The 27,799-nt window shown below is 43.8% G+C and overlaps 3 protein-coding genes across 4 annotated transcripts; 1 reads left to right on the top strand and 2 right to left on the bottom strand.

The window, feature by feature from the left end:
* Positions 1-1,430: 1,430 nt before the first annotated feature.
* On the top strand, positions 1,431-14,147 carry pkp3a (plakophilin 3a). Of its 2 annotated transcripts, XM_067234928.1 has the most exons (14): positions 1,431-1,574; positions 2,225-2,408; positions 5,428-5,519; positions 6,038-6,837; positions 7,573-7,696; positions 8,074-8,278; positions 9,377-9,551; positions 9,711-9,828; positions 9,953-10,117; positions 10,233-10,415; positions 10,987-11,140; positions 11,554-11,749; positions 11,962-12,049; positions 12,964-14,147. In XM_067234928.1, exons 1-14 carry the CDS (start codon positions 1,572-1,574, stop codon positions 13,003-13,005), a joined length of 2,529 nt encoding a protein of 842 aa, XP_067091029.1. In that variant the 5' UTR covers positions 1,431-1,571; the 3' UTR covers positions 13,006-14,147. The 2 variants fall into 2 exon arrangements, with proteins under 2 accessions (XP_067091029.1, XP_067091028.1); XM_067234927.1 differs by lacking the exon at positions 1,431-1,574 and having other exon boundaries at positions 2,040-2,408.
* Positions 14,148-14,362: 215 nt separating this feature from the next.
* sigirr (single immunoglobulin and toll-interleukin 1 receptor (TIR) domain) lies at positions 14,363-18,979 on the bottom strand. Its single transcript, XM_067234663.1, has 9 exons — positions 18,813-18,979; positions 17,326-17,530; positions 17,074-17,201; positions 16,784-16,924; positions 16,530-16,673; positions 16,332-16,434; positions 16,013-16,163; positions 15,202-15,379; positions 14,363-15,088 (listed from the first exon to the last, which is right to left on the bottom strand). The coding sequence occupies exons 1-9, from the start codon at positions 18,898-18,900 to the stop codon at positions 14,916-14,918; spliced, it is 1,311 nt and encodes a 436-aa protein (XP_067090764.1). The 5' UTR covers positions 18,901-18,979; the 3' UTR covers positions 14,363-14,915.
* Positions 18,980-19,296: 317 nt separating this feature from the next.
* On the bottom strand, positions 19,297-27,681 carry LOC136941841 (anoctamin-9). Its single transcript, XM_067234468.1, has 24 exons — positions 27,503-27,681; positions 26,046-26,120; positions 25,684-25,806; positions 25,432-25,571; positions 24,823-24,872; positions 24,466-24,524; positions 24,016-24,095; positions 23,452-23,586; positions 23,265-23,358; positions 23,099-23,159; positions 22,898-22,980; positions 22,699-22,803; positions 22,123-22,287; positions 21,991-22,027; positions 21,753-21,864; positions 21,575-21,632; positions 21,369-21,466; positions 21,075-21,268; positions 20,834-20,986; positions 20,589-20,736; positions 20,300-20,422; positions 19,994-20,087; positions 19,764-19,876; positions 19,297-19,680 (listed from the first exon to the last, which is right to left on the bottom strand). The coding sequence occupies exons 1-24, from the start codon at positions 27,521-27,523 to the stop codon at positions 19,665-19,667; spliced, it is 2,337 nt and encodes a 778-aa protein (XP_067090569.1). The 5' UTR covers positions 27,524-27,681; the 3' UTR covers positions 19,297-19,664.
* Between the last annotated feature and the right edge of the window lie 118 nt (positions 27,682-27,799).

Raw genomic sequence — 27,799 nt, 5'->3', positions numbered from 1 at the left:
CCAAAAAGATCATTCTGGCTACGCCCCTGCTTCCCACCTATTTAAATATGACTTTTAACTGAAAAAAGCACCTGCCACACCTATATGACTCTTTTCAGGAACCTGCCCACTTTTCCTTCATCCAGAATGAAATACAGAACATTCTGTTTCTCTCGTTTTATTCAAATGAGTTATTACCATGAGCCTGTCCTACTGGGAAGTAAGGGGTGGATACCATTGCTAACAGCTCCACCCTTAACTCCCAGGCGCCCACTTAGACAAACTCACACAAACAAACACTCACACAAACACACACAAACACACACTCACACCAGTCAGACAAACCCTTGAATATCTGGTTTCTGCCAACCTGATGCAATATTTCCCATTGCTGTCGTTAGTAGCAAAACATACAGTACCAGTCAAAAGTTTGGACACATTTTCCCATTACATTTATTCATTTAGCAGACGCTTTTATCCAAAGCGACTTCCAAGAGAGAGCTTTACAAAAGAGAATAGGTCACTGATCATGACAACGAGATAGCCTACCTGAAGCTAACATCAGGTCCAGCAAATCATTCCTAAGTACCGTTGTACTCCCAGAACAAGTGCGTCTTAAGCCTTTTCTTGAAGGTGGGGAGACAGTCTGTGTCTCTGATGGAGGTGGGGAGGTGATTCCACCATTAGGGGGCCAGAGAGGAGAAGAGCTTGGGTTGGGAGCGGGCGCTCTTGAGAGGTGGGACCACCAGACGGTTGTCAGAAGATAGGTAGGTGGCGGGTGGGGGTGTAAGGCTGGAGGAGAGACTTGATGTAGTCGGGTGCAGTCCCATTCACTGCTCGGAAGGTCAGTACCAGGATCTCAAGGTGCTACAGTTAAGAGTTATAAAACAAGGTAAAACAAGGTAAAACATCAATATAAAATACAATTAGACAATCAAAACTCATAAGATCTGCTAAAAAGAAATGTTTTAATCCTTTTTTTAAAGTCTCAGTGGTTTGAGGTGCCCTCAGATGGTCGGGGAGGGCGTTCCAGATTCGGGGAGCGGCGGAACAGAAAGCCTGGTCACTCATGGTGCTGAGTTTAGTCCTGGGGAGACTCTCTCTCTCTCTCCCTCTCCCTCTCCCTCTCTCTCTCTCTCTCTCTCTCCCTCTCCCTCTCCCTCTCCCTCTCCCTCTCCCTCTCCCTCTCCCTCTCCCTCTCCCTCCCTCTCCCTCTCTCTCTCTCTCTCTCTCTCTCTCTCTCTCTCTCCCTCCCTCTCTCTCTCTCTCTCTCTTTCTCTGGCTCCCTCTCTCTCTCTCTGTCTCTCGCTCTTTCTTACTCTCTCTTTACTCTCTCCATTTGTCTCCCATTTACTAGTGATGAATGCCAATACCATCCTCTTTTTGAGTCATTACTCTCTGTTTGTCTGTGGGTGTGTGATTCTGTTACAGTTCTGACAATGTCTCAATAATGAACTGTGTCGGGCAGGAAACACTTGGGGCGTTGACTATATTAGTCTATAACCTCATCACTTAAAACATTCAGTCAGATCACATCTAGCCCATCTATTGACACAGCAACTTATCACAGCCTTCTCTATCTGTAAGCCTTCATGGTAAGTTATGCATTTTCTATTGGCTACTGTCGCTAGATGTTTTTTATGGATTAGGATTGTTATTTATTAGTAATGTTGTCTAGGGGCAATATTAACATCTCACAGAGCAGATAATTGTTGTTATTACAGTCAGTTTTCTTTTCAATTTTGTAATACTTAAATAGGCCTACTATTTGACAGGACGTCTGTGAGTCCAGCCTCTCTTCTAATATACACAAAAAAGAAGTGATGAACTTCAATAACATACTGTAGGACTATAGTAGGCCTACAAACCCATCGTGAAGATGTACAGCAAAAACACAGTAAAATGATGCTAAAATACATGAATCACTTAATGTGTTTTTCATTTGTCATGGTGCACCCGTCTGAGAAAAAACGACTTCCCTTTTGTTTTACCTGGGTCAGGTATTTCAAGGATAGACTCCACCCCGTTGTTCAATCTAGTCCTGGTCGCCGTAGTCATTTTCCGGATTGCATTTAAACTGAGCCGAGAACAACAACTACGAGACAGGGACCTCCATATTTATTGATAAATACTGTATTTATAAATTGAGGACGGTCGGGGAGTGCTTGGAACTTTCCGATCTTGTGACTTACCAAATTCCACAATGAGTATGTCTTCAGAAAACGTTTTTTTCTCCGCTCTACAGCCCAACACCTCCGTTAGCACTTACGCGGTCCCCTCCGAGATCCATCTCGGGCATGGGGGGACTTTGACGGATGAGATGGCCAAAGCGAAGAGGGTCCAACAGCAGGTTCAAATGAGGATCGCGGAGAAATCCAGCCATTCGCTTCCTCGACAGAACGGTGCGGCAATACACTCTGCTTCCTCGGGTAAGATTCAACCAGCCTTACAATGTCGCTCTCCAAGTTAACTAGCTAACACCTGTCCTAAAAATGTCGCATAGAACGATTGATTCAAGTAGGCCCAGTCTCAATGTATTCTAATAGCCCTGACATTCCAAGCGGTTACATACGTGTTCGCCTGCTAGTAAGTGTAAATGTGTGTGTGTGTGTGTGTGTGTGTGTGTGCGCGTGTGTGCGTGTGTTTATTTCCAAACCAGTCAGCTTGCACGTTGTTTCTCTCATCTGAGAAAGTTGAAGAAAATGGTTCCATTTACTTTTAGAGTGAGCTGGACCTAAAAGATAATACCCATTGCCTTCATGCTTGCCGCCAACGAAAGGGGTTAATGTTTAACACTCCAAAACAAGCATTTCTTTCATGAACTCACAGATAACTGATTTGAATGAAAGAGTCTCAGAGGAGTTGGGTTTCTGGACTTGGTTGTATTTAAAGGCAGAAAGTTCAAGGACACCTGCTTTTGAGGTGTGTAGACATGTCAACGAATTCGTTTCAAAGCCCCATTGGCAGGGACAAAGCAAGCTGAATTTGAGCTTGTTACGTGAGATGTCTGGATGACGGACTTTTACGTTTTTGGCAAATACTTTGTGTTCAGACTTTATGATGCAAGATTGTAAAAATTCAATAACAAGCAGCAGCTAAAGGGAATCTGAATGAACAAGCTGTAATATGTGAGTGCACTTTGGCATGCAATTAGCATTGTGTTTTTTTTTAATCAGTTTGACTTGCTTGTTCATACTTTACTTGCTTATAGTATTTAGTTCACTGTATTGACATACATTACAGTGCAGTGTAGTGTCTAAGCGAAGACCATGGTCGAGTGAATGATCTACAGAGACTAATGGATTTTGCCCCAGAACTCTCACTCCGGCATTGTTTCTGGTACAAAGCAGGATCCTGATCGAGACCACACTCTGTACCTGCGGTTTTAGCTGTGTGTAATTTAAACAAGCACGCAAGTCCTGGTATCCAGGTGAACAGCCTAGAAAACATGCCATCAATCTGTCCTCCTGTTTGTTACTTCAAAAGCATGCCTGGTATTCTGTGAAGCACATTTGACAGCCTAGAGAAATAATATTTTGGATATTTTGACGTCTGTCCATTAACCATCAAGTGTACGACTATGCCCTGGGTTCTACTAAGGGACAATTAGCTTTATTGTTCAGACAGTCATATCACTTCCAGCAGACATCCGATTGTCTGTAGAACATGAGGGGGAAATATCTTGTAACAACAGTGTTCAACATAACATAACATAACCTGAATGCATTTCGGGTTCAGTGAAAGCTTATTAAAATTGTATGAACATTGAAAGAGCATTCAAAGATGGACACCCGGGGGGAAACATTTGCAACTATGCATTCACAAGAACTAACCGCTTTTGATACATGTTACAACAGAGCAGTTGATCCACAGATCAGGAATTCTGATGGGGCTTTTGGTTGTGAGGGAAAATACTGCATGTGCAGCACTTGCAGGACAGAGGACGACCAGGGCTGGGCCAGGGCGTGTCTCCTTTTCTAACCGGTTCTTCGTCTTTCCTCTGTTGCCCTGCCTTAACCATGAAGCCCTGTCAGACAACCCTTTCATTTCTCACAAATAATTAAATTCTCACTGAACGAAGGACTTGCTGAAACATGAAAGATTTGACATGTGATCAGATTATTTATTTCGTAGTGCTTATTTCGTCCCCACATGTTGCCTTTGTCAGGATGTTGCATACAAATATCTGAGTTATAGTCATTCAAATTATTTTAGGCTTCCATAAGAAGTCATGCTCTCTATCGCTCCCCATAAACAGTGTACACAAGCCTCAGGCTTTATGATAGTGTTTAACAGTAGGTTATTTGTACACATGGAAAATGACATCTATAACAACTGACGTTTTGCCTCTGAATATGACATTGTATTGAGACAAGAGAGTCCTGATTTTTTTTTTTTTTTGAGTGACCAACAGTGTCAGTGAGCTGGTTGTCTTCTGCTCCTGATATAAAGTGTCTTCATGCCACACAGCTCTCCTATCAAGAGCCCAGGGATTGTTGCTGTCAATGCTGTTCTAATGGAGCGAGTCTGACACTGTGTAGCCAGAGTGTAGGACCGGTGCAAGTACAGTATATACATTTAGATTTAGTCATTTAGCAGACGCTCTTATCCAGAGCGACTTACAGTAAGTACAGGGACATTCCCCCGAGGCAAGTAGGGTGAAGTGCCTTGCCCCAGGACACAATGTCATTTGGCACGGACGGGAATCAAACCGGTAACCTTCTGATTACTAGCCCGATTCCCTAACCACTCAGCCACCTGACTCCCCATATAAAGCACACTCTCCTAGCATTGGGTGACCCAGTGAGGTCATGCAGTTCAGCAGATCTGGTGTTGAATGTCTGGCTGTGAGGGACTTGTCAGATGGGAGTCAAAGGGAGTCAGATGGCTGAGCGGTGAGGGAGTCGGGCTAGTAATCCGAAGGTTGCCAGTTCGATTCCCGGTCATGCAGACTGACGTTGTGTCCTTGGGCAAGGCACTTCACCCTACTTGCCTCGGGGGAATGTCCCTGTACTTACTGTAAGTCGCTCTGGATAAGAGCGTCTGCTAAATGACTAAATGTAAATGTAAATTGTATATGTTACTGCATTCCATGAAAATATTTTATAGGCTAGTGTACTATGGTCTCAGTGAGGTGACACACTTTATGGGACTTGTGATTAAGTCAACCTTTTCTGCTTTACAGCCATTAAGTTTGTTCCTGAAGTGTAACTCCCAAATGTCCTTTTGAAACCACTTAGTCTTTCCAGACATCATTATGATAAAGGATATGATCCAGCTAGAATCATTCAATCAGTAGGTTTTATAGAAATCTATAAACTTGAGAGAAACTATTCGCAGAGGGTTCCTCTACTTAAATAGCCAATTGTACTTTCTTAGCTTCATAATCTGTCATATCACTAGTAAATGTGTTTATTTCAAACAATATCTATATATCTTTATTTCTAGAATATGGTGTTTCTTCAGCTATGAAGTACTCGACCTACAGCCCAGGGTTCAGCTCCAAGTCCTATGTGTATGCACCCTCCAGGCCAGTCATGGTGAGTAGAACAGACCCACATCTCAAAGCAAAACAACCACCCGTGTTCAAACCCGTCTGCTTGCATGAATCTGTCCTTTCATGAACAACTAATACATCACTGTCGTTCTGTTGGTTTCACACAGCCTAGTCAGCCTCTCTGGGTCTACTAGTGTGGTATTTTACACTCTCCTTCTAGCCAGTTCTGGGCCTTAAGTCCTCCCTCTAGATTCCATCCTATTTCCAGTAGCACCGGAGAACATTGTAATGCTATTACACTGTAGCTAATCACAGACTATTCCAACGAGATGTCTTGACTCATCAAGCCTCACAAAACAGTAGACTGACACTCTTCATTTTAAATGTGATTCACCACTTTCTGTCAAACTCAAACCCACAATTGAGCAAACCTTGTCATCATAAGTGAAAGACTTTAACTTACGTCAATATAGTCTACGGCATTCCACCACTCCCTTATTGCGATGACTCATGCTGGTCGTGTTCTACCTTGTGTTGACTCTTGCTTTTCCATTCACCCAGGCTCCCCGAATGTCCCAGACATCTCATGGTGGCTTCTCGTCACGCTCGGCTGTAGACATGGGCCAGTTCCAGAGGATGAGCATGGGTGGAGGAGGAGGAGGAGGAGGTGGGGGCGGTAGTGTGTACCACCATGAAGACATACGTCTAGGAGGCTACCAGGGCACCAGGCAGCAGGTGGTCCCCATGACCCGCACCCTCAGCAGACCTGATCTGGAGACCATATCTCTGCGCTCCCTGCGGCTGCAGACCCTTCCCCAGCAGCCCTCCCCAGTGGCGGCCTGGATGGCCCATGACGGCAGTGAGGGCAGCCTGATCTCCGACCGTGACGCCAGCTTCGTCCGCCAGCCAAACTACAGCTCCGTCAACAGCTACTCCAGCTCCCAGATGAGGCAAGGTGGGGGCTCAGTGAGTGGGACCCTGGCCCGCGGTGGAGGCATGGCTGCAGGGGAGGGGGAGATGATGGTCCAGACTCACTCCTTCAAGGGTCCAGCCTACCGCACCATCAGCCGGATTAACAACAGGAACAACCGCATGAGCATGGGCTCCATGTCCGGGGGCTCCATGTCCGGGGGCTCCATGTCCGGGGGCTCCGCCATGCAGCACCAGATGTCCACCATGGGCAGCGCCTATGGAGGGGAGGAGTTCATCATGCCCTCCGGTTCCCAGGGAAACATTATGATCATGCAGCAGCGACCGACCATGTCCCGCGCCATGTCGCTTAAGAGTGTCCACAGCGTGGGCAAGGGCATGGATGTCGTGGACGGGATGGACTTCACTGGTAGCATGAGTCACCTCAATGGGTAAGACACAACCATGGTCATCCCCACTGTCTCAAAGCTCCATCTGTGCTAGAAACACACAGCACTGTCGTGTTAAATTGACAGATTTCCGGAGGGTGAAATCATCAAATGACACCGTATGGCTAACACTTCCCCTTGACAGTTGAGTGAACAGACTGAAATTCAATAGGAACAGTCTATGGTTTATCTTAATCTATTTAATAGGTAGGTAGATGACCCTGTGTAAACAAGTATTGCACAGTTGGGACGAGAGCTGAAATGAGAACTGAGAAGACTTGAGGGTCAGTCACTAACTTGTTTGCTTGTGTAATATTTCACCCCTGAATTACTGTGTCAGAATTAACCCGTAATTTCACAGAAAGCGAAACATCTTCAGAACTTTGGCAGTATCTGAGTAATGGTATATCAGGAAGTTTAAGTGGGAGGTTTCAGTGAGAGAGTGTGTGATGAACATTTCACATGAGCTGTATTTTGATGGGTCTCCAAAGTGGAAGGACTGGTTTGGGTGTGTCACTAGGGCAGTTTCAGGCTTCATATTTTGCTCAACAACCTGAGGTTAGGAAGACCACAGTGTCATGAAAGTAATACAAAAACACACACCATACATTACACTCGTAAATCATTACATTCTTCCGGTTGTTGACGTGAGTGTCAACAGTCTTGAGTCTTGGCATACACTTGTTAGCCAATGAAGTAACTAATTTTAGGGTTTCGGGGTCTCTTTTTACTGAACAGAATCCAGAACCTGGACATGCCCACAGCCATCAGGTACCTGACTGACCCTGAAGCTAACATGCAGGTCCTGGGTGCAGCCTACATCCAGCATGAGTGTTACAACAACAGCGATGCCAAGAATGAGGTAAAAGGATCAACTGACTGCCATCTTGGTCTTCTTTGTCTGATCTTTAAAAAAAAGGAAATCTACTGTGTGTCCACAAATAAGCGTACATCATTATAATAATCAACAGTAGAACACAAACTGTCTGTGTTTGTCCCCCTCTTCGACTTCAACTCTTTCTTAAGTTAAATACTATTAAACTTGTACTATATGCCATTCATGCTAAGCAGTCTATAGTCTACTATAGCACAGACACAGCAAGAATACTAGGATGCTACCATATATTAGGTTCAAGCTCATATGGGCTATAGGGCTACTGGTACTGTACATTTTCCCGAGGGGGGGGGAACTGCACAGAGTTTTAACTTCAGACAACTCTCCCTCTCTCCCTCGCCCAGGTGCGCCGCTGCAAGGGGATCCCTGAGTTGGTGAGGCTCTTCAACAGCAACAGCGAAGAGGTGCAGCGCTACGCTACCGGGGCCATGCGCAACCTCATCTATGAAAACATGGACAACAAAGTGGCCCTGATCAAGGAGGACGGGATCCCGAGCCTGATCGAAGCCCTGAAGGAGCATGATGACGAGCTCCGCAAAAACATCACTGGTAGGATGACATTTACATTTAGTCATTTAGCAGAAGCTCTTATCCAGAGCGACTTGCAGTAAGTACAGGGACATTCCCCCCCGAGGCAAGTAGGGTGAAGTGCCTTGCCCAAGGACACAACGTCATTTTTCAAGGCCGGGAATCGAACCGGCAACCTTCTGATAAATAGCCCGATTCCCTAACCGCTCAGCCATCGGACCCCCATAACGAGGTTTACCTGTGTAGTAGCTCTGTTCCGTCAGCATAACCTGTGGTTGCAGCAAATTATTATTATTATTGGGCTTTTTGGATTTTGAAATTCCATTGTGATGAATTGTTCTTGTTATTTTACGAGGTGTAGTTATATAATATACCCATTATTTAAAGAAATCTGACATTTTATATGGAACCAAAAGCACATTTTCTTTGGTTTGTTGTTAATGAATAATTACAACTACCATATCAAGAAAGTTTTGCTACTGAAGAATTATGAAATGTAAATCTGTGACCACTTCATTGCGACATCCTTTTAGCAAATTAGCATTATTTCTGAATAAAAAGATAAGAAAAAATAAAATATATATAAAACCTAAAAGTCATAAAACCTTCGATCGTAAAAGTTTTACAATGAACTTATGTTGGTGCTTATACGTGTGCAGTCAGGAGTGGGTGCGGGAACACAGTCTTTTGACCTGGGTTGGGTGTGTTTGTGAGTGTACATAGTAGGAGGAGCCCTCAGTTGTCAAGGTGTGATAGGAGAGATGGTACGGGATTTGTCTAGGCCTGCAGAGCCTACAGTGCCACTCCCTCTATGAATCAGGGCCCTGTCACCATTTTAGCAGACTGGAGGAATAAGAGGTTTGTCTCGATATCCAGACATGTCTGTTGTATTGGGGGAGAAGCTCCACACAGCTGTTTTGACTGCATACTGATTTACATGACTTTTTCCGTGGCATTAGTCATAGGTCATTGGTCACACAGAACACCTCATGTCGGCATATACAAAAAGAGAGATTTTCTTTCAGTTACAACCAGGAAGACATTTGAATACAAACGAATCCTGGTTCTTGTCTGAGGTAAAACAAAATGCATCTCATTGACAGTCGGTTGTCTGTGCAGGGATCCTGTGGAACCTGTCCTCCAAAGACAACCTGAAGGAGAAACTGGCCAAAGAGACCCTCCCTGAGCTGACAGACAAGATCCTCATCCCCCTATCAGGAAGCGGAGACGCAGAGAGCATCAAACAGACCCCCTCCGAAACCGACATCTTCTACAACACCACTGGATGCCTCAGGTACCACACAGGCAGTACCACATACACACACAATACCATTCTGTTCGGTGTTTTCCACATTCCACAGGTCTGTCCTATTCTTGAGGTACTGTAAATTAGCTTACGTAACTATGAGTTATGTTCATTCTCTGGCTTGTTCGTGTGCCCTGCTGACCCCAGGAACCTGAGTTCGGTGAACGAGAAAACTCGGCAGCTGATGAGGGAAACTAATGGGTTGGTGGACGCCCTGGTGTCCTACATCCAGAGCTCCTTGGAGTGCCAAAAAGTTGAAGATAAGGTGAGGCGGAGCACAATGGACTGTCTCGAACCTGACTAAACCTTTACTAACCCGAACTCCCCCCCAAAAAAATGTTTGTTTTGATTTTGAACTCTCACCACTGTGTGTGTCTGTGTGTCTTCAGGGAGTTGAGAATGCGGTTTGTGTCTTGAGGAACCTCTCCTACCAGCTGTACAGTGAGATGCCTCCCTCCGCCATGTTGCGCCTAGAGGGACCGTCTAGGGCTCAGAGCTCCTCCAAAGGCGAGGCCATCGGCTGCTTCACCCCTCAGGGCAAAAAAGCCAAAAACGTACGTCTCTAGTAGATCCAGTCCAGCTGTCACTCAACCCACACCCCCTGACGAACCCCTGGATCCTCTCATTTGTAGTTTGAAGTGACTCCATACCCTGTCTCTCTTCTTACAGAGAAACAACCAGGACCTGTCCACGTTCACCGAGGTGGCCCGGGTGCCAAAGGGGCTGGAGTGGCTGTGGCACCCCCAGGTGGTGGGTCTGTACAACCGTGTGCTGCAAAACTGTGAGATCAACACGACGACCCGCGAGGCTGCCGCTGGGGCCCTGCAGAACGTCACAGCAGGAGACAAGCGGGTGAGCGGACGGACACACACACACACACACAAGCATACTCAGCGCCTCCAAGATCAGAACCCTCCTCTGTTGAGTTACTGCCCGTTGCTCTCTAAGGCTGTGTTTCAGTGTTCACAGAGATCAGAGGAGAGTAGACTATTAGAGAGTAGCACTATTGATCGCAGCTAGGAAATCACACTGTTACCGCAGTAGGTAGGTAGGTAGATAGGTAACACTATCCAGGATGTCAGAAGGATACAAAATATATGAATGACCAAATAAGTATAGAATATGCATTTACATTTAGCAGACGCTCTTATCCAGAGCGACTTACAGTAAGTACAGGGACATACCCCCCGAGGCAAGTAGGGTGAAGTGCCTTGCCCAAGGACACAACGTCATTTGGCACGGACGTTCAAACTGGCAACCTTCTGATTACTAGCCCGCTTCCCTAACCGCTCAGCCACCTGACTCCCTATTTACAATATATAGTATAAAGTATTGCGGATACAGTGAATAATCCTGCTCTGTCTCTCCCATTCCTCCCTTTTCCCCCTTTCCTGCTTTCCTGTTCCTCCCCTCCCTCCCCCAGTGGGCGTCAGTGCTGAGCCGTGTGGCCCTGGAGCAGGAGAGGATGCTGCCGGTGGTGCTGGACCTCTTACGGACCAACAACGACCTGGAGCTGCGATCTCTCACTGGCTTCCTCCGGAACCTGTCCCGCCATGCCAAGGACAAGAATGACGTTGGTCAGTGTCCTCAGTCACTCTCTTTATCATCGACATCAGTCGCAAGATCTCTCACTGGGATCTCTCATTGGGAGTCAGGTGGCTGAGCGGTTAGGGAATCGGGCTAGTAATCTGAAGGTTGCCAGTTCGATTCCCGGCTGTGCCAAATGACGTTGTGTCCTTGGGCAAGGCACTTCACCCTACTTGCCTCGGGGGGTATGTCCCTGTACTTACTGTAAGTCGCTCTGGATAAGAGCGTCTGCTAAATGACTAAATGTAAATGTAAGATAATCCACTTCCAATCATCTCCCTGAGAGCCATAGAGTACAACTGCGAGTCTCACATTTGTAGACGACTAACAAAGAAACAGGGAAAACTTGTCTCTCTTGTCTAGAAAAGAACAGAACCTTTGACTCAAATGTTTGTGCCCTCAGCTACTAAGGTGGTGAACAATTTGGTGTCCAAGTTGCCTAGCGATGGTCTTCAGACTTTGCCGTCCAGCGAAGTGGTTGTCAACATCTGTGGCACCCTGAACAACCTGGTGACTAGCAGCTCTGTTGCCGCTAGAGATGTCACCTTTTTTGATGGACTGCAGAAACTCGTGGCAATCAAGAACTCCCATGACAGCAGGTATGGAGTGAGGAAGGAATGCAATTATGTAAATTTGCAGCTATATGCATACACATACACAAATATACAAAGTGAACCAAAAACATCATAGTTCTTCACAAATGAGAGACCTCCTAGATCATGTGGTTGAACACTGAATTTCCCTCGGATTTGCATGCCCTCGCTGCCCAAGGACAGACGCTCATTGTTAACTTGCCTCTGTTGTTTTCCAGTCCTGGGAAATTGAAAGCTGCCAAGGCTGCCTCTACTGTCCTCTCCAACATGTTTCAGTACAAGAAGCTACACAAAGACTACAAACAGGTCAGTGACCAGAACGCGACCGTGTGGCCATTTTGTTACACCGATTCACTGTGAAAGTTTTACTCTCACTTTGAGGCTACTGACGATGTTTTAACAACACGTTCCGGGAAAGGGGTTCATTGAGGTCTTTCTGGGAGATGATAGTCAATGTTTTGGATTTGCTTCTGCAGCATGTTGTATTTATCAAATGAACTTACAGCAGGTGTTGGGAACATGTATTAATAATGACGCCTGAGGATATTCCCTGTAGAATTTCTGTGTTCTAACTGCTCCACATTCAAGTGTATCATGTTCCTGTTCTACCAGATCCCTGCCCGTAGATAAGCAGACACACACAAACACACACACAAAGAAATTATGACGTTTTGGGATTGATCTTCATCAGTTTGAGATTTCACTTGAATCCTTTTACAGAAATCCCCACATTCAGTCATCTACACCTCTTTCAAATCTTTGTCTCTCTTTCTCAGCGTGAGAGAGGGACACATTCCATACCCTGTATTACCCAGAACAGGGTGATTCATGTTCAGCATTTGAGACTCGTAACAGTTTTCACTCATGTGTTGTGTTTATAATCACTGACACACCTAGTAGGGAGAGGTCTGGCAGGAGCATGCCACTCCCAGCCCTGTGGCTTTTATATGACTTCCTGATCAGCATGTCCCAACAACTCAGTACTGCTTTGTTCACTTAGTCTGCAAGCTAGATGGAGTTTACTTCTAAAAGGTTGAACAGCCTGGGTCAAATCTGGATGAATAATGAAGTTAGTCTCAAAGGTCATTGTGATATTCAAACGAATAACAAGAGAATGACAGGTGTTGTCAGTGCCTCCCAGGATCAAACCCTACATTGATGTGGCGTTCATTTATCCATAAACAACGCTGACACTTGTTTTTCTCATTTGTCTCTTGCAGAAAGGCTTCACACGAAACGACTTTGCAGACTTGACAATATAAAGAAGAACAATACGTGCAAGGTCTTTGGGATCGGTATACCTAATAAACAGTTTGGTGATTTTAAGTCATGCACAACAGTGGAAGACAACGTGGACTCTTCCCATGCACTTGGAATGAAAGGACTTAACACTAACAGTGCAATGCAAGTCCCAATAAGATGGACCTTGTGTGGGTGTCCTCTAATGGACTTCTACTTTGAATTCACAAGCCCCTTAATGCCCATTTTAGCCTGTATAATTGCTTAATGTTCAAAGTAATCAGGGATTTGCTTCTCATCGTAACATGTATATGGATGTAAGTCATGTGACCAGTTTTGCATGCCTCCTTCTGTTTCATACACCCAGTTAGAATATGGTACCGATCCTAGGTTGGGCTGTTTGTGGTGCTGATAAGGCTTGAGACTTTGGCCCCTGTTGTGTGGCTTTACACAGCATCAGTAAGGGACCTGGGTGATTAGCTATCAGGCTTGAGGAAACAGTAAGAAAGACTCTGTTATGAGTTTGTCTCTGTTAATTAAAAACATATTCTCTAGTATCTAATCTAAATGGTGCATTCTTAATTTTTTTGATAATCACTGCTTTTTAGATGCTCTCGATTATATATCTATTATTTTTTTTCTGTGTTATATTTTTGGTAGGTTTAAGTTGTCTGGAGAACACTGAGGTATAATTCCAGTTGAATGTTATAATTGTATGTTTTCATAGATGTTTGTATGCCCAAAACTACTGATGTGTGTTTACCTGTATAAACATACAAATTATGGAGTAATAATTAATAAGGGGAAAAGAGCTGTTTTCCACATTTCTTTTCAAGTATTGGATGGAGTTTATTATTGAATATGGATCCACTTTCAGGGCCTGCTGCAGTACATATTTTGTAGAAATGTTAAACAATTAAATTAGTTACTACAGATGAAAACTATATTAAATGTAATCCAGGCTGATGTTGTAATGTCATACATTAACTTTGGTATTGCAATGCCGTGCCTGAAAATATGCATCCCCTCTGCTTCTAAAGTCATGACACATATGTCTATGACGTATGTGTGCCTGTGGATGGAATTATTTGGATGTACTTTTCATTAGGTAACTGCCGATGTGTAAAATGCGTACGTTTCAATAAACATGCAATGTATGAACATAGACGGGGCCTTAGGCTTTGTAATCCTGTTTGTCCCTCCCTGTTTCCTACCTGCCTCTGCCCAGACAGGGTTCATACAGTCCTTTGCTTGACACACCCTCCTTCCCTCTCTTTATACAGAGCGGAGTTCATGTCTTGCCTTGTCACCACACAGGTTTCTGTTTGAACCAAGAACAATACAATATTCACAACAAAGCTATTAGAGACCGTAAAAACACCATCTTATCTTTTTTTTATCTTCTTTACACAATCGTACACATTAATATCATACTGACAACACAGAGATATTATATGTAATAGACAAGAATAAGAAACATGTTATTCTATTGATATAATCCATTGTTGAATAAGGCATATTTGCATGAGACATCTGACTCAATTTTGCCCTCTGCTGGAGTAGAAGGAGATCAACTGAGTAAAGTTTGAGCTCTTATGTACAATTTCAACAGGATATTGTGGGAGGATCACAGATGTTTACATCTGAAGATGTCGGAACCATATGAAATCTGATTAGAATTGACCAATTATTAACAATAACAATCAATGGCCTTAACATTAAAGCACTATAGCACTTACAACAATTATGGTAAGTGTAAATTAGTGTATGGATTATTGAAATATAAAAACCTAACGTCTAGTAAAAATAACAGAAACGTTCAAATGTCAATAACATTTCAAATACAGTAACATATTATAACTTGGAAACTGAAAAATATGACACAGCTGGTGAGAGCCTATGTGTGAGGCTGGAGTATCGAGGGTTGTCCAGGTTACACGTCTTCGTCTGTAACCAGGCGGTAGAAGTCCGTGGGGGCTCCATAGTTACGAGAGCCCAGGTCTGACACGTCGATGTCTGACTGATTAGCTTTAGTCGCTGGTGCAGGAGCAGCGGGGAGAGCGGGTGCTCTGGAAGTGAGCGCCCTGCACACAGGCACGCGCACACCTGCCAGCAAAGCACCGGGTTACACTTCCAGGTAGCAAGTATCATGCAACAATTCTCCGCGTAGGCTACATCACTGTGTTGATGCTATGGCGGCTGGTCATTGGTGTTCCTACCTAGGTCACCTGAGGGGTCTGGGTCTGGACGGCAGTCCAGGTAGTCTGGGTTCAGGGTCAGCATGGGGTCCTTGTCGTCCTGGAGCAGGGTCTGGGGGTCTCCAGCGTCGTGACTGTGGAGGACCACGCAGCGGGGCATGGCCAGGGCCAGCTTCTTCCAGAACACTGACGATGGGGTCTGTAATAACACCATACTGTGCATCAAACTCTGCCACAGTTAAAGCTTGTTAGTGGGCTTTTGGGTAAGGGGTTCTAGCATAATGCTGTGTTCACACAACAAACGCGAAGCGATGATGAGATTACATGTAAAGTCAATGCAAACGCGAATTCGAGTCTATTGCGTCTTTCATTGAACATTTTCAACTCAAGCGAAAAATTCGCGTGACACCGTGTCGCGAAAGTTTATCAGTGTTGAGATTTCACAGACGATTAAGAAGAAATGGAGGGCAATAGTATCGTAGCTGTTTGTGGGCATCCTCTGCTATACGACACTACTTCGTATTCGTTTATAGTATACATTTCGGACATAGTTGACGACGAGAAATAAGGTTGCCTCCTAGAGATTCGCGCGAATAAACACAAACGAACGCGAAGCGAAAATTGGCTTCATTCGTGCGAATAATTCGCTTCGCGTTTGGTGTAAACACAGCATAAAACAACTTTTGATTTAGGTGCAATATGAAAAAATATAGGCTATTATATGGGCTACTACTATAACTGTACTGTACATCTATCTACATATTTCACCAACAAGTGATGTAATACAACATCTTCAACACTGAATGGAGCTGTTAGGTTTGCTTGGCCTTACAATTGAGTAGTTGCTCCAGTTTAGCACGGTGAGGTGCTTCTCGTGCTCCTTGAGCAGAAACATGATCTCCTTGCTCATGTGTTTGGATTGGCCCTCAAACATAATGACGATGAGCTTCTGGGACAGCTCCAACACATGCAGAAGGCTCTGCCTACGAAAAACACACATGCCGGGTGTAATGTTATGACAACAGTGACCACCTGTGGCGTCATGGAAAAATAGGCATGGGATCCACTGGGTGACACTGTTGCTTTCCAGAATGCATCACAGTCAAGTCAATACATTACTGCGTGGGTCTAACGGGCTGATAAGATCTGACCTGAAGTTGTTGGAGCACCAATCCTGTTCCAGGTAGGGGTGAGAGAGCACTAAGATTAGCCGCCGGCAACGGCTCACATTCATCAACAGCTCTGCGGACGGCTCTGCAGACAAAGATTTTCCTATTTAAGTTCATGCTTTTCAAGTTCCGATTTACGACCATCATTGGCTGCAGCAGATATCTGTGTTCTGTCGTTACCTGAACCAGGCAGGATGTTGTTGTTATTGAGGTGCAGTTTGTGTCCGTGCTTATTCTCCAAGTGAGGTTTGAGGATGAAGTTGACAAACTTCCTGTCGTTATCATTGTTTACGTAAGAGATGTAAGCATCATATATCTTTCCATCTGATGAGGTAGACCGAATGTGAATTTAAAAAATGAAAAACATTTCTCAAACATTGTGGAGTTGCAGTTTTCTTCTTTCAGCAAATGAATGTGGCAGAGGGGATCCTCACCATTGATCTCATAGTCCCCATATTTATTCCTGTACCAGAGTTGGATGTTCAGGTGGCATGTGGAGTACAATATAGAGGAGGTGGTGAGGATAAGCAGGAGAATCATGGAAGCTATCAGTGCAGCTGTGTGGCTGGGGCGGTCTACTCACAAAACCATGAAAACAAGCAGAAAGTCAAAACATATTATTTTTTACTTCTAATCATTTTCAGACTCTGTTCCACATACATGAGGCCTACTGTGGATGGTGAACACAATATGTACAACACCATGTGAGTTCCTGCCATCTTACTTATATTGTGCAGACTGAAGTCGGTGGAGGCATTTCCCACTCTGCAGGTGTACAGCCCAAAGTCTTCCTCCTCCCTCAACCTCACCACCAGCACACTGTTCAGCATCTGCTGAGAGGGGCTGACGAGCCTGGCACACACGTCCACAAAGATTAACACTGTAGCCCCCTGAATCTCCCCTGTTACGACAGCTACTGAAACAAATCCAGTTCAAGGAGTTTATCTGGATCCGGGCTCAGACTTTCTTAACTCACCATTTGGAGAGATTCCGAGGGTGCAGGCTATGATTTGAAAGAAGGCCGCCATCTTTTCTCCAGGACACGAGAGCGTCACAGGGTTGGTCCTGGGGGTCCCAGGATACGAGGGCGGTACAGTTCAGGAATGCCGTTGAGCCCAGTGTCTCCCGTAGCTGAGATGGCTTCCCACTGGGCTTAAACTCAGGGGCTTTGGTGCACAACTCTGTGAACACAAGCCCCAGCTCCCATTATTGACTGCAGTAGCTAAAAACAATACAGGCCTTCATGCTGTCCGCTTGGTCTTGAAAGCTTGAGACAGCCATCTAGTATCTGGAAGGCACGCTGAAACCAAATGCCTTCTTGCAGGTGTGGTGAACACAACCCCCTCACCCCACATGTAACTCATGGCTACCACAAGAAGCACAATTCCTTACTCACAAACACACATCACTAAGATATTATATTTACTAGCATTTGAGACAGCTGTGTTATTTTCTTCTTTAATATAACTTGACTGTTAAAATATGTCTTGCTTGAATCACCTTTGATGGTGAGTCATACAGTGAAGGAGTCTGACTTGTGGTTCTTAAGGTATAGTTACCCTGGTCCCATTTGCCCAAAAGCCCATTGAGCTAAAGCTTTGCATGCAGTCAGTAGATACTGTAGTCTCTGTGTACACTTCAACAAAAGTGTATTTTTGCTGACAACACACAATATGCAGGTGAATGTTAATGGTGCATGAAGGTTAACTTTTTTATCACAACGTTTTCACTCAGTTTGACAGACAGGACAATTGGGAGCAAATTGGTAAACTACTTGACCGAAAATGCGAAACTGAGCAGTGTATTATGGGCAGTTTAGGAAATAATTCAGAATCCTTACGCAAACACATCTGTCGAGATGGTGGTGTTTTTCACCTCAACTGACTACTCTCTTTAACCAGTTCTTCAAGATGCTCAGTCAAGTATGAAACCTGGAGTTCAACAACTGATCTTCAGTTAATAGGCTAACAAAAAACGTGTTAAGGTAAACAATTCAGGGATGGCAGGTTAACATGCTCCGGCACTGTGACTTTGCATCACATCCGGGTGCGAAGTCCAGAGTGACAAGTCACATGGTAACAGACAGTTCAGTAAAGTGCCAGATACAGTAATTTCATTTGTAAATCATCATGAGACTGTATGGCTTTGGACCAATTGAGCTTTCGATAACTTTGAACCACTGCAATACGAATACTTAAAGGCAACAATAATGAACTTTAGTTCATGATTCAACACATCTTACATCAACACTTTCGTCTGCTTGCGGATGCACACAGAGACTCAAGAAGGCTAAAATCAGGAGCCGAATCCAACATTAATTATTCCTCCAAAAGTGTATGACAAAATAAGGTCATTAGGCCTACATTAATTAGGCTGTTATGTCTGTGATTTAATTGTTTTATTAACTGGTGAATAAAGTAGGGAATACCTGTTGTACAGAACTGAATTGTAATCTTACATTACCTCCAGCAAAAACCGTGAAGAAACCGGAGCATGCCACTATAAAAGCAGTGAGTATCGATTCCATCGTTCCGTTCTTGACCGTAAACATAGATCCTTTATTGATGTGTTTTATTCATATAGCCTACTATAAAGCAAGCCTGTAACATCGCTGTTCACTTGCTCTACTGCCGAATTGTCTTATGAACTCACCTGTTCTGCATGACTTGTTTGGTGGTTACGTGTGACCACGTGACATTTCCTCACCTGTTTAATGAAACTACGAGTTTTTTTTTTTTTTTTTTTATCAGCGATAGGCTAGTCACGATCAAAAATAAATAAATAAGCTATTTCCCCACGCCATTAGAACAGGCAACGTTATTCGTCGGCACCTATTAACCATTGAGTGGAATAAAATTACATTTGTATGCCAAAACAGTCTTAAACAGTCTCAAATAGTCATAGCTTTAAATTGAATTTGATGACAAAGTATGACCTTTAGTTGTTTTCTGTACAAAAAAGTTGTATTTTTTATTTTTTTGAATTTCGTCCAGGAAAATTGTGAGGACGATTGGTAATCATCAATGACAATGTCAATAATCTACAAAAGAGGATATTAAAAAAACAAAACACTGCAAGGAAAGTAGTAAAAGGTTGTACCCAGGCCCAAGTAACTCCACACACACACAATACAAACTGTAACGTCAATAACACTTGCCAAAATGCATTTGGCCAGCATTTCAACACCAGACCATACATTTTAACAAATGCAAGTCGTTGAGGTAATAATATTATTCCTCAGTAGACTCATCAATCTGGGTATGTAGACACACTGAAGTGCTCTTCCTTCATATAACTCCAAGCTGTCTAAGGTTTTCATACCTTAGACGACCTGAGGGAAAGGAAATACAAGTTGCTTGCTCAAATTGTTCAAATAACAAAAGTATTTATGATATTCTCTCTAAAAACCCTTACCGAAGCTCTTCCTTCAGCCTACGGAGTTTGTCATGGAGTCGGTCATTCTTAACTTGCATGGGTGCACTTGGAACAAACCATGCTGCAATGAATTTGCATATGACGACCACATGCTGTCCACAGGAAGGAGAAGGAGAGACCAGGTGGGACATGGAAACAAGAGGTCATTACAAATGCTAGGTCAGGTCAGGAACTAGTCAAGCTTAAGAGTGCCAGAGCTGTGTTCCTACCTCAAATAGTATGACAAAGGCAAACCGCACTGCCAGTATCAGCCAGTACTGTTGAGTGAGGCTGAAGTCCTCATTACTTCTGTAGTCTTTATAACTGTGGACAGAGGAATCCCAGTTTTACACTGGACTCCTACTGGACTATACCGCCCTAACCATTCTTGCTTTGTGAGAATCGAGTCAAGTCAATTTAATTGATCCCACTAGGGGAATTTTTTTGTAGACAGGTATTAAAACACATTCAATCCATCATAAATACTACATACTACTATCTGATTGTTAAGGATATATGTTGAAGCGTGTTTGAACCTGCAGGAGGTGACGTTCACCCCACTGTGAGTCATCATCTGGTTGGGTAAAAATTCACTATGGATGCTCTGGTCATCCACATGTACAATGGACAGAGTGTTGTTGATGTAGCCAGCCATGCAGCTGAGAGTGTGAGAGAGAGAGAGAGTGTGAGAGAGAGAGAGTGAGAGAGAGAGAGAGAGAGAGAGAGAGTGAGAGAGAGAGAGTCGTTAATCTGCTTTGAGGTAGCACTTCCGTAAGCGACATGTACAGGCCACCCTTTTTTTTTGCTGTGTACGAACGAACTCACTCGACACCTGTCACATTGCCACTGGCGCAGGGGCCATAATGATAGCGGTACACCAAACGTGGGATGAAGTCGGATGATACCCCGATGACTAGCCCATTAGCAATGACTGCCAACACACCAATGGCCTCCAAAACACCAGTCCAAACACCTAACGAAGCACAGTACAAACAATGCATGCATACCATAGTTATTTACAGACACAGTCCCAGACAGACGATGATCACCCAGTCTTTATGGTCCCTCACCAATATCGTTGGTTTTCTTGGGCACCATTCTGCGTTCCAGCCGGACCATTTTAATGGCGTCCAGGCGTATCTCTATGATGTTATTCATAAGAGCAAGAAGGGGAGCCAGGGGAAAAGCCGCCACGAAGATGGTGGTGAAGCTGAACTGGATCACTGTGGATGAAGTGTAAAACTTCATACCGAATGCCCTTCTTTCAACACGCTGACCTTGATTGGTGAGCCAGCCCCATACATTACATACCCATCTCCAGGAACTCGTCGAAAAGGCTAAAGGAGTCAACATCATTGAGACGGTAATTGCAGAGTAAATCCTTTAGCTTGCAGTTGTCACACAGATTTGCCACGTCTTCGGCATTAGAGCCCTCTTTGCGGTAACAATGACCACACCTCCTCTGGAACTTGGTCTTCCTCCTTTTGAACCACCGGCAGAACCAGCTACACTCACGCACACACACACACACACACAGTTACGATGGTCCTGGGTCCTTTGTAAACTCACATACACACCTGTAAGACATTTACCATCTCAACTTACGGGCCTGCAAACTCAAAGACATTGCTGACGGTCTGTTTGAGCACCATAATTATGGCCATCTGGATAAATAGGTCAGTGAGACAGCCACTTGGGTGACACTGCATGAAAAGGACACATAGCATGAACAAGTAATTACTCCTAATTGAAAAAAAACATCCTTGTTTTCAAGTTTTTATGTTAAGTAAAAATCCTGTTTTCATGTTTACTTCTTCCAGTCTCCACTTCCCTGCAATCCGCACATAGCCACCTGGATGTCCATTTATCCTACAAAGAACAAGAACCGTGTTTGTGTTCTAACCCCGATTGCAGTTGATCAAACAGCTAAATGCCCCAGAGACACTGGAGATCTCACCTGCCACCTGACAAACCAACTGGAAACCTCACCTGCCAAGGAAAAATGCAACGTAGAAGAGTGAGGAGAAGTAGGTGAAGAACTGGAAGGTGAACATCTTGACAGTGAAGCTGCTCTCGGTGGCAGCAAAGGACCTCGTTTCCTCTGAGAAAAGTAAAAAAGAATAATATTAAGATCACGTCATTCTCCTCTTGCCCACTAGGTGGCCCTTGGAACACAACAGTGTAAATGAACAACAAAACCATTTTCAATACAATCAATCCCACAAACCTATTTCACAAAGCTTCAGTGCTACCTTCCTGTTGACCTACCAAAAATAGAGAGAGGGTCAGGCAGGGGAATCAAGAGTAAGAAGGCAATAACATGAACAGAATCATAATAGGTCAAAGGATGTCACTGTACATGTGTCATGATGCTAATGGTGAAGAAGTGCAACAATGCCCCCAATATCACTGCAGCTGTGTTGGAGTGGTCACGGAGAAATTCAGAGGGGGACTCCACCAGCAGCACAGTAGCCAGCACCCGGAACACCACCAGGGCGTGGGCCAGGCCAAGTATCAGCAGCATCTAGAACACACACAGCTACTTCAGGGGCCTTTGTGAGCATTCATGTGTAACAGACATGGTCTTGCTAGCTCCGTCAGAGGCATACGGGCAACTGTCCGCTCCGACCAGGAGTTGAACCTACCACCTCTGGCTTCCCAAGCGCCACCACTACCAACTACGCCAACGAAAAGCTAGCAATTCGTTGACGCGGGTGGCCTGTTACATACCCGAGGAGTGAGTTTCCCGATACACACGCACCGTCGTATATCATACATAACCTTCATAACAGTATTGAAATGTTGTTTGAAGCTGATTTTCTAAGTAAAAGTAAAAAAAAACAAAAAACTGTAGCATGAAAATGCATCTTTCGATTAAGATTAAAAAGGAAAAGATACAGTTTGGATGTCATGAATTTGAAAGGAAAGCGCTCACCATCAAGGTGACCAGGATCAGAACCAAGGTGCTGCGCAGATAGGAATGCTTATATTCTTTGGGCTCACATTCTCCATCATTTACAATCTCCAAGATCAACTCCTCCTGTTAACACGCAGAAACTCATTTTTAAAGAATGCCTCCATGTTGTTTAAATGTGTATTCCCACCACCAGAGACAACCAATCACCACACTGTACCTCCTCCTCGGACCAATCAAACACCTTCCATTCACAGACAAAGGAAGCCCGGTGTCTTTTCCAGAACTCCAAGAACAAAGTGGCTGAAAAACAAGGAAGGTGTTTCCAGGATTTGCATGGCTTGGTGCAAAAACATTGCACATCCACTTCCTGTACACATCCACATCCACTTCCTGTACACATACACACCACGTGACTCACCCCATATTGCCATGAACATAGCAAACGCAACTGTCCCCTCATTGTCAAATAGAAGGCTTACCTACAGGGAGAGACGTCATCTCAATCAAGCACGGGATGTTTCACAACCCAAAATGAAACGCAAAACCAACAACATCCCATGATTCATCCCTTCCTGGCCAAATACCTTAGCGTAATCGCAAGTGTCAGAGAGCTGCCACACTTTGCATCTCTTGTCACAAAGGGGACACATAACAGCGTCAGACTCACAAACCTCCTTTCTACAACACAAACATCGGGTGGAGCAAATCAGTAGAGCAGGCGTTACACAGTGATACAGCAGAATGACCAGCTACTAGTAGGGGGAGACTTACATGAGTGGAGAGGTGTTGAAAAAGGCCAACCCATAGAGGAATACAATGAGCCCTATGACAGCGGCTGGGATGAGCAGGCATGTGTACCAGCCCAGCCACAGGTAGTAAAGGGCTACCTTTTCTCCAAAGTAGTTTCTGACACACGGGCAACAGAATTAACAGTATGGTAATAATGAGAAAAATGTCCACATTGCTGATCCAACTCTGAGCATAACCCTTTGGACAATTTTTAAAAATATATAAAGATTGGGGTATTAAGTTTTACAGCAGTGTTTTGTTGTGATTCTAACCTAACTGCAGGTAATTGGTTGATTGTAACCGAACAAAGTGATTGGTTGTGAGTCTAACCTGATGGCAGTGATTGGTTGTGATTGTAACCTAACAAATTGATTGGCTGTGAGTCTAACCTGACTGCTGTGATTGGTTGTGAGTCTAACCTGACTGCTGTGATTGGTTGTGACTTGTGAGTCTAACCTGACTGCTGTGATTGGTTGTGAGTCTAACCTGACTGCTGTGATTGGTTGTGACTCTAACCTGACTGCTGTGATTGGTTGTGAGTCTAACCTGACTGCTGTGATTGGTTGCCCCTGGAAGAGAGCGCTCCATCGTGCCCAGCTTTTCGTTAGTTCCTTCTGTATCTTTTTCTGAAAGCGAGAAAAAACAATCTGACATCAGTTATTACTCATGTTTTAATGACTGGACACTTGGGGGTTTTCCCAGTTAAACAGCTCACAATAAATAAGCATTTCCCACGAACAATGCCAGTGTTTCACTGATGCCAAGTCACTATATTTAGCCCATAGGTGTATCACTGCATACCAAAACAGTCTACGTAACAATGGCAAGCATTTTTGTGGTTCACCCTCATTACTCACCCTCCACCTTTTGAAATGGTTTTGTGACAAAACTACCATGTCTCTGCCAAACGCATTGCATGGCTGTCAGACAACCACCACACAGTATAACTACCCAAGATCAGGAAGACAACTGACAGAGAGCACCATATTGGTTTACCTCATGCAAACAAAACTTTGCGTCAAAAACCTTCTTCTTCATAAGACCCCGCAGGTGTTCTGGAGATGGAAGTAAGAGACAGCAGAGATTATTTACATTTAGTCATTTAGCAGACGCTCTTATCCAGAGCGACTTACAGTAAGTTCAGGGACATTCCCCCCGAGGCAAGTAGGGTGAAGTGCCTTGCCCAAGGACGCAACGTCATTTGGCATGGCCGGGAATCGAACTGGCAACCTTCAGATTACTAGCCCGACTCCCTAACCGCTCAGCATTTTGCATTGACCCTTTGCATTCGTTCACACTCTTCCAAAGGGGGTCCCTTTGGAAGAGTGTGAACGAATGCAAACACATACTCACCTCCTGTGTCAGTGCAGGTGTTATTCAAGATGAAGTGGACAATCCGGATTCTGAAATCAAGAAAAACTAGGTTGGAGCCTTTCCAAAACTGTTCCACATCGCGGCCCACAGCTCAAACATCCGTTCACTTAATTTGGGTTTATCACAACACCACGGGAGACAAACTGTTTGCTTTCACGGAAAAATGTACTTGAGCGCACAAAGAAGACAAAGTGTCCTTCAGCGCCACAGTAACTATTAGGGTTCTGGTCATGATGAATTAAAGGCAAAATGTCATTTTCAAATATGTACAATTTTTTTTTTTTATATATACATATCTTTATATTTATAAATGTTTCATATTTGGTTTGGAGGCCCAACTGCATTACAGGTTGGGAATCCTGCTCAATTAAATAATGTGAATGATGGCAAAGGAGGAGCAGACCAGCTTGGCAGTCAGTTAATAGTGATTGTGGAGAAGGATAAAGAAGTAGAAGCAAGTCTGTTCGATCAACCTCACAAGTAGCATCAAGGACATCCAACACACTGCCATGTAAATGTTTCTGAACACAAGAGGTATAAAGTCTACAAACCCAGGAGAAGACACCTGTGCTGTTCCATGTTTCTTACCTGGTGGAGAGTGGTATTGTATCCTGTTGTTCACAGCTCCAGTTACATGCATCCGACACCTTTAGCAGATACCTGTACTTATCAAATATCTCTATGGGGGCTTGAATCCCGTAGAAGACTATGTCGTCATCTATGATTTTCTGAATCATGAATACAAAACAATTAAAGATGAAGAATGCTTTAAGTCATTTCGACATGGCATCAGGCAGTTGATCATACTGATAGTGTCGGATGTCAATGAACACAACTCACTGTGATTTTTAAGTTCTTCCTCTTTAGTGCTTCAATAAATGCAACTTGCTTCTTGAATGCCTCATTCTCCTGGTCAGTAATTTCTTTTGCAACTAGGATAAAGTCATATGATGGTGGAGTGTGCTGCAAATGGAAAATACAAAAGCAAAAGGGTCAATACCCATGCATACACAAATGTAGACAACTTGTCTAATGCTTAGGCTAGAATCATTAGGTGCGTTCGACTTCATGCAGCGCCGGCGTCACCTGCAGCCCGGCTGACTTGAAGCAGCCAATGGGATTCTCAGCTTCACTGCAGCGGCGGCTGTCGGCGCCGCCGGCGCTGCATGAAGTCGAACGCACCTATTCAGTCATGCTCTTACCACAGGTGGAGATGCACCTGACTCACAGCCATTCTCCTTCACCACTCGCATAAATTCCAACAGCTCAATGCTGGCCTACAAAATCATCAAAATGCTAAATATAAGTACAGTATACAGATCAACATGAGATGCATGTTCACAACTTATTCTTTATGGCATTACAATCAGACTTAAAATGGACAAACAGTTCTGTACCAGGTTAATTATATTATTTAAATACAAAAAGCCAAGGTCCATGGTCCACCTAAGCCATTCTTAGGTGGGTAGTGTTAACTCAAATAGACAACAAAATAATATCAAATATATCTGACTTTACTGGAGCTCTCCGTACATATGCATCACAGGCATTGTTCACTTCTAAAAACTTCCCGCTCCGAACCGCACATGCGCAGTTATACTTAAACTCCCCCTTTTTCTTATGGAAAGAAATTAACAACTCAGTTTCTTATTTTAACTGAACTGTTCACTAAACAAAGAACATTTTTTTCAGTCTCTTTGATTTGTTATTGATCTGTAAATGCTGTTGCCTGGGATAGATTGCACCTACTCATCCTAACTCAGTGAGGACTGAGATTGATCAACAGAATCTTAGATCTGTATGGCGTCGGAATTATGGGCTGGGGCAGGAATCTAAATTAGGATGTCTGGGTGAGAGATTCTTCCCCACTAAACCACAGGGAAATGCTTGAACCCACATGCAAACAAACAGAACATCACCGACACTGGATATTTAAGTGTAAAATCAAGCAGTAACTCTAAATAGAAATGTGGTCATCCAGGCCGAGTTCAAAAACAAACCCCTTTCAAAAAAACTAAAGCTACAGGGCAAGAGACAAGGTTTCAAACCATAGGAAGACTTCAAGACTGAGCAGTAGACACAGAAAAAGGCAGGTCTTAAATACACAAATGGATTGACAACAGGTGGAACAAACTGACAATCAGTAATCAATCAATCAAGTCAATGAATTTTCTAGCACATTTCTGAACATTTTTAACACACCTAGACACACATGGTCCCAAAGTATGGCACCATCTTGCGTACATTGACAGAGATGATAAGAAAACGAGCTATTGTTTGTTATCTAAAAGTGCTGTTGTGAGTTTGGGCAAATAGTTGTAGGTGGTGGTAGAGCAGCCTAAACCCAATGAACTGAGAATATCCACCAGAAGACAATCAGACTATCGGTTTCATAACTGACTGAAAAAGTATTCTCTGTTTTATTCTGACATCGTTTATTTCGTTATTATTTTGTAATAATTGCTTTGCTTATGCAATTGCATTGCTTAATACATTGTGTAATAATGTAATGTTATTGATCCTGTATCTGATTAAATAATCAGGCAAGCAACATAAATCGTATTAATGAAATTGTTTTCTTAGACTTAGACTTTACCATAGCAACAGAACTATATACGGTAAGAAGGTGAAGACATTGAAGATGATCGTTGGAGCCTACCTGCCTCCTGTGGCCTGGCATGATGAACAGGTGTTTAATCCAGGTAAGACTTCGTATGGTCTTCAATCACCAAAACTGCACGGGCCCACAAGAAGCCTTTCGGTGTAGTCTACTCAACAAAAGCATCTGTATTCCTGAAAATACAATACAGCACTTAAACAGGTGAACAACTTCCGTACTTAGCCAGGAAACAAATGTATTTTTGTAGCGTACTCTGCTGTAGTTAAGGAATGTCAAAGCAACTTTACCTGTTAGAAACCTGAGACGTCACGTTTTTTATTTGTATTGCTTGCTTCA

This window comes from Osmerus mordax, chromosome 4, assembly GCF_038355195.1.
Source record: "Osmerus mordax isolate fOsmMor3 chromosome 4, fOsmMor3.pri, whole genome shotgun sequence".
NCBI lineage: Eukaryota > Metazoa > Chordata > Actinopteri > Osmeriformes > Osmeridae > Osmerus > Osmerus mordax.
Note: the sequence above shows the minus strand (reverse complement) of the source record. Positions and strands in the feature narration are given on the sequence as shown.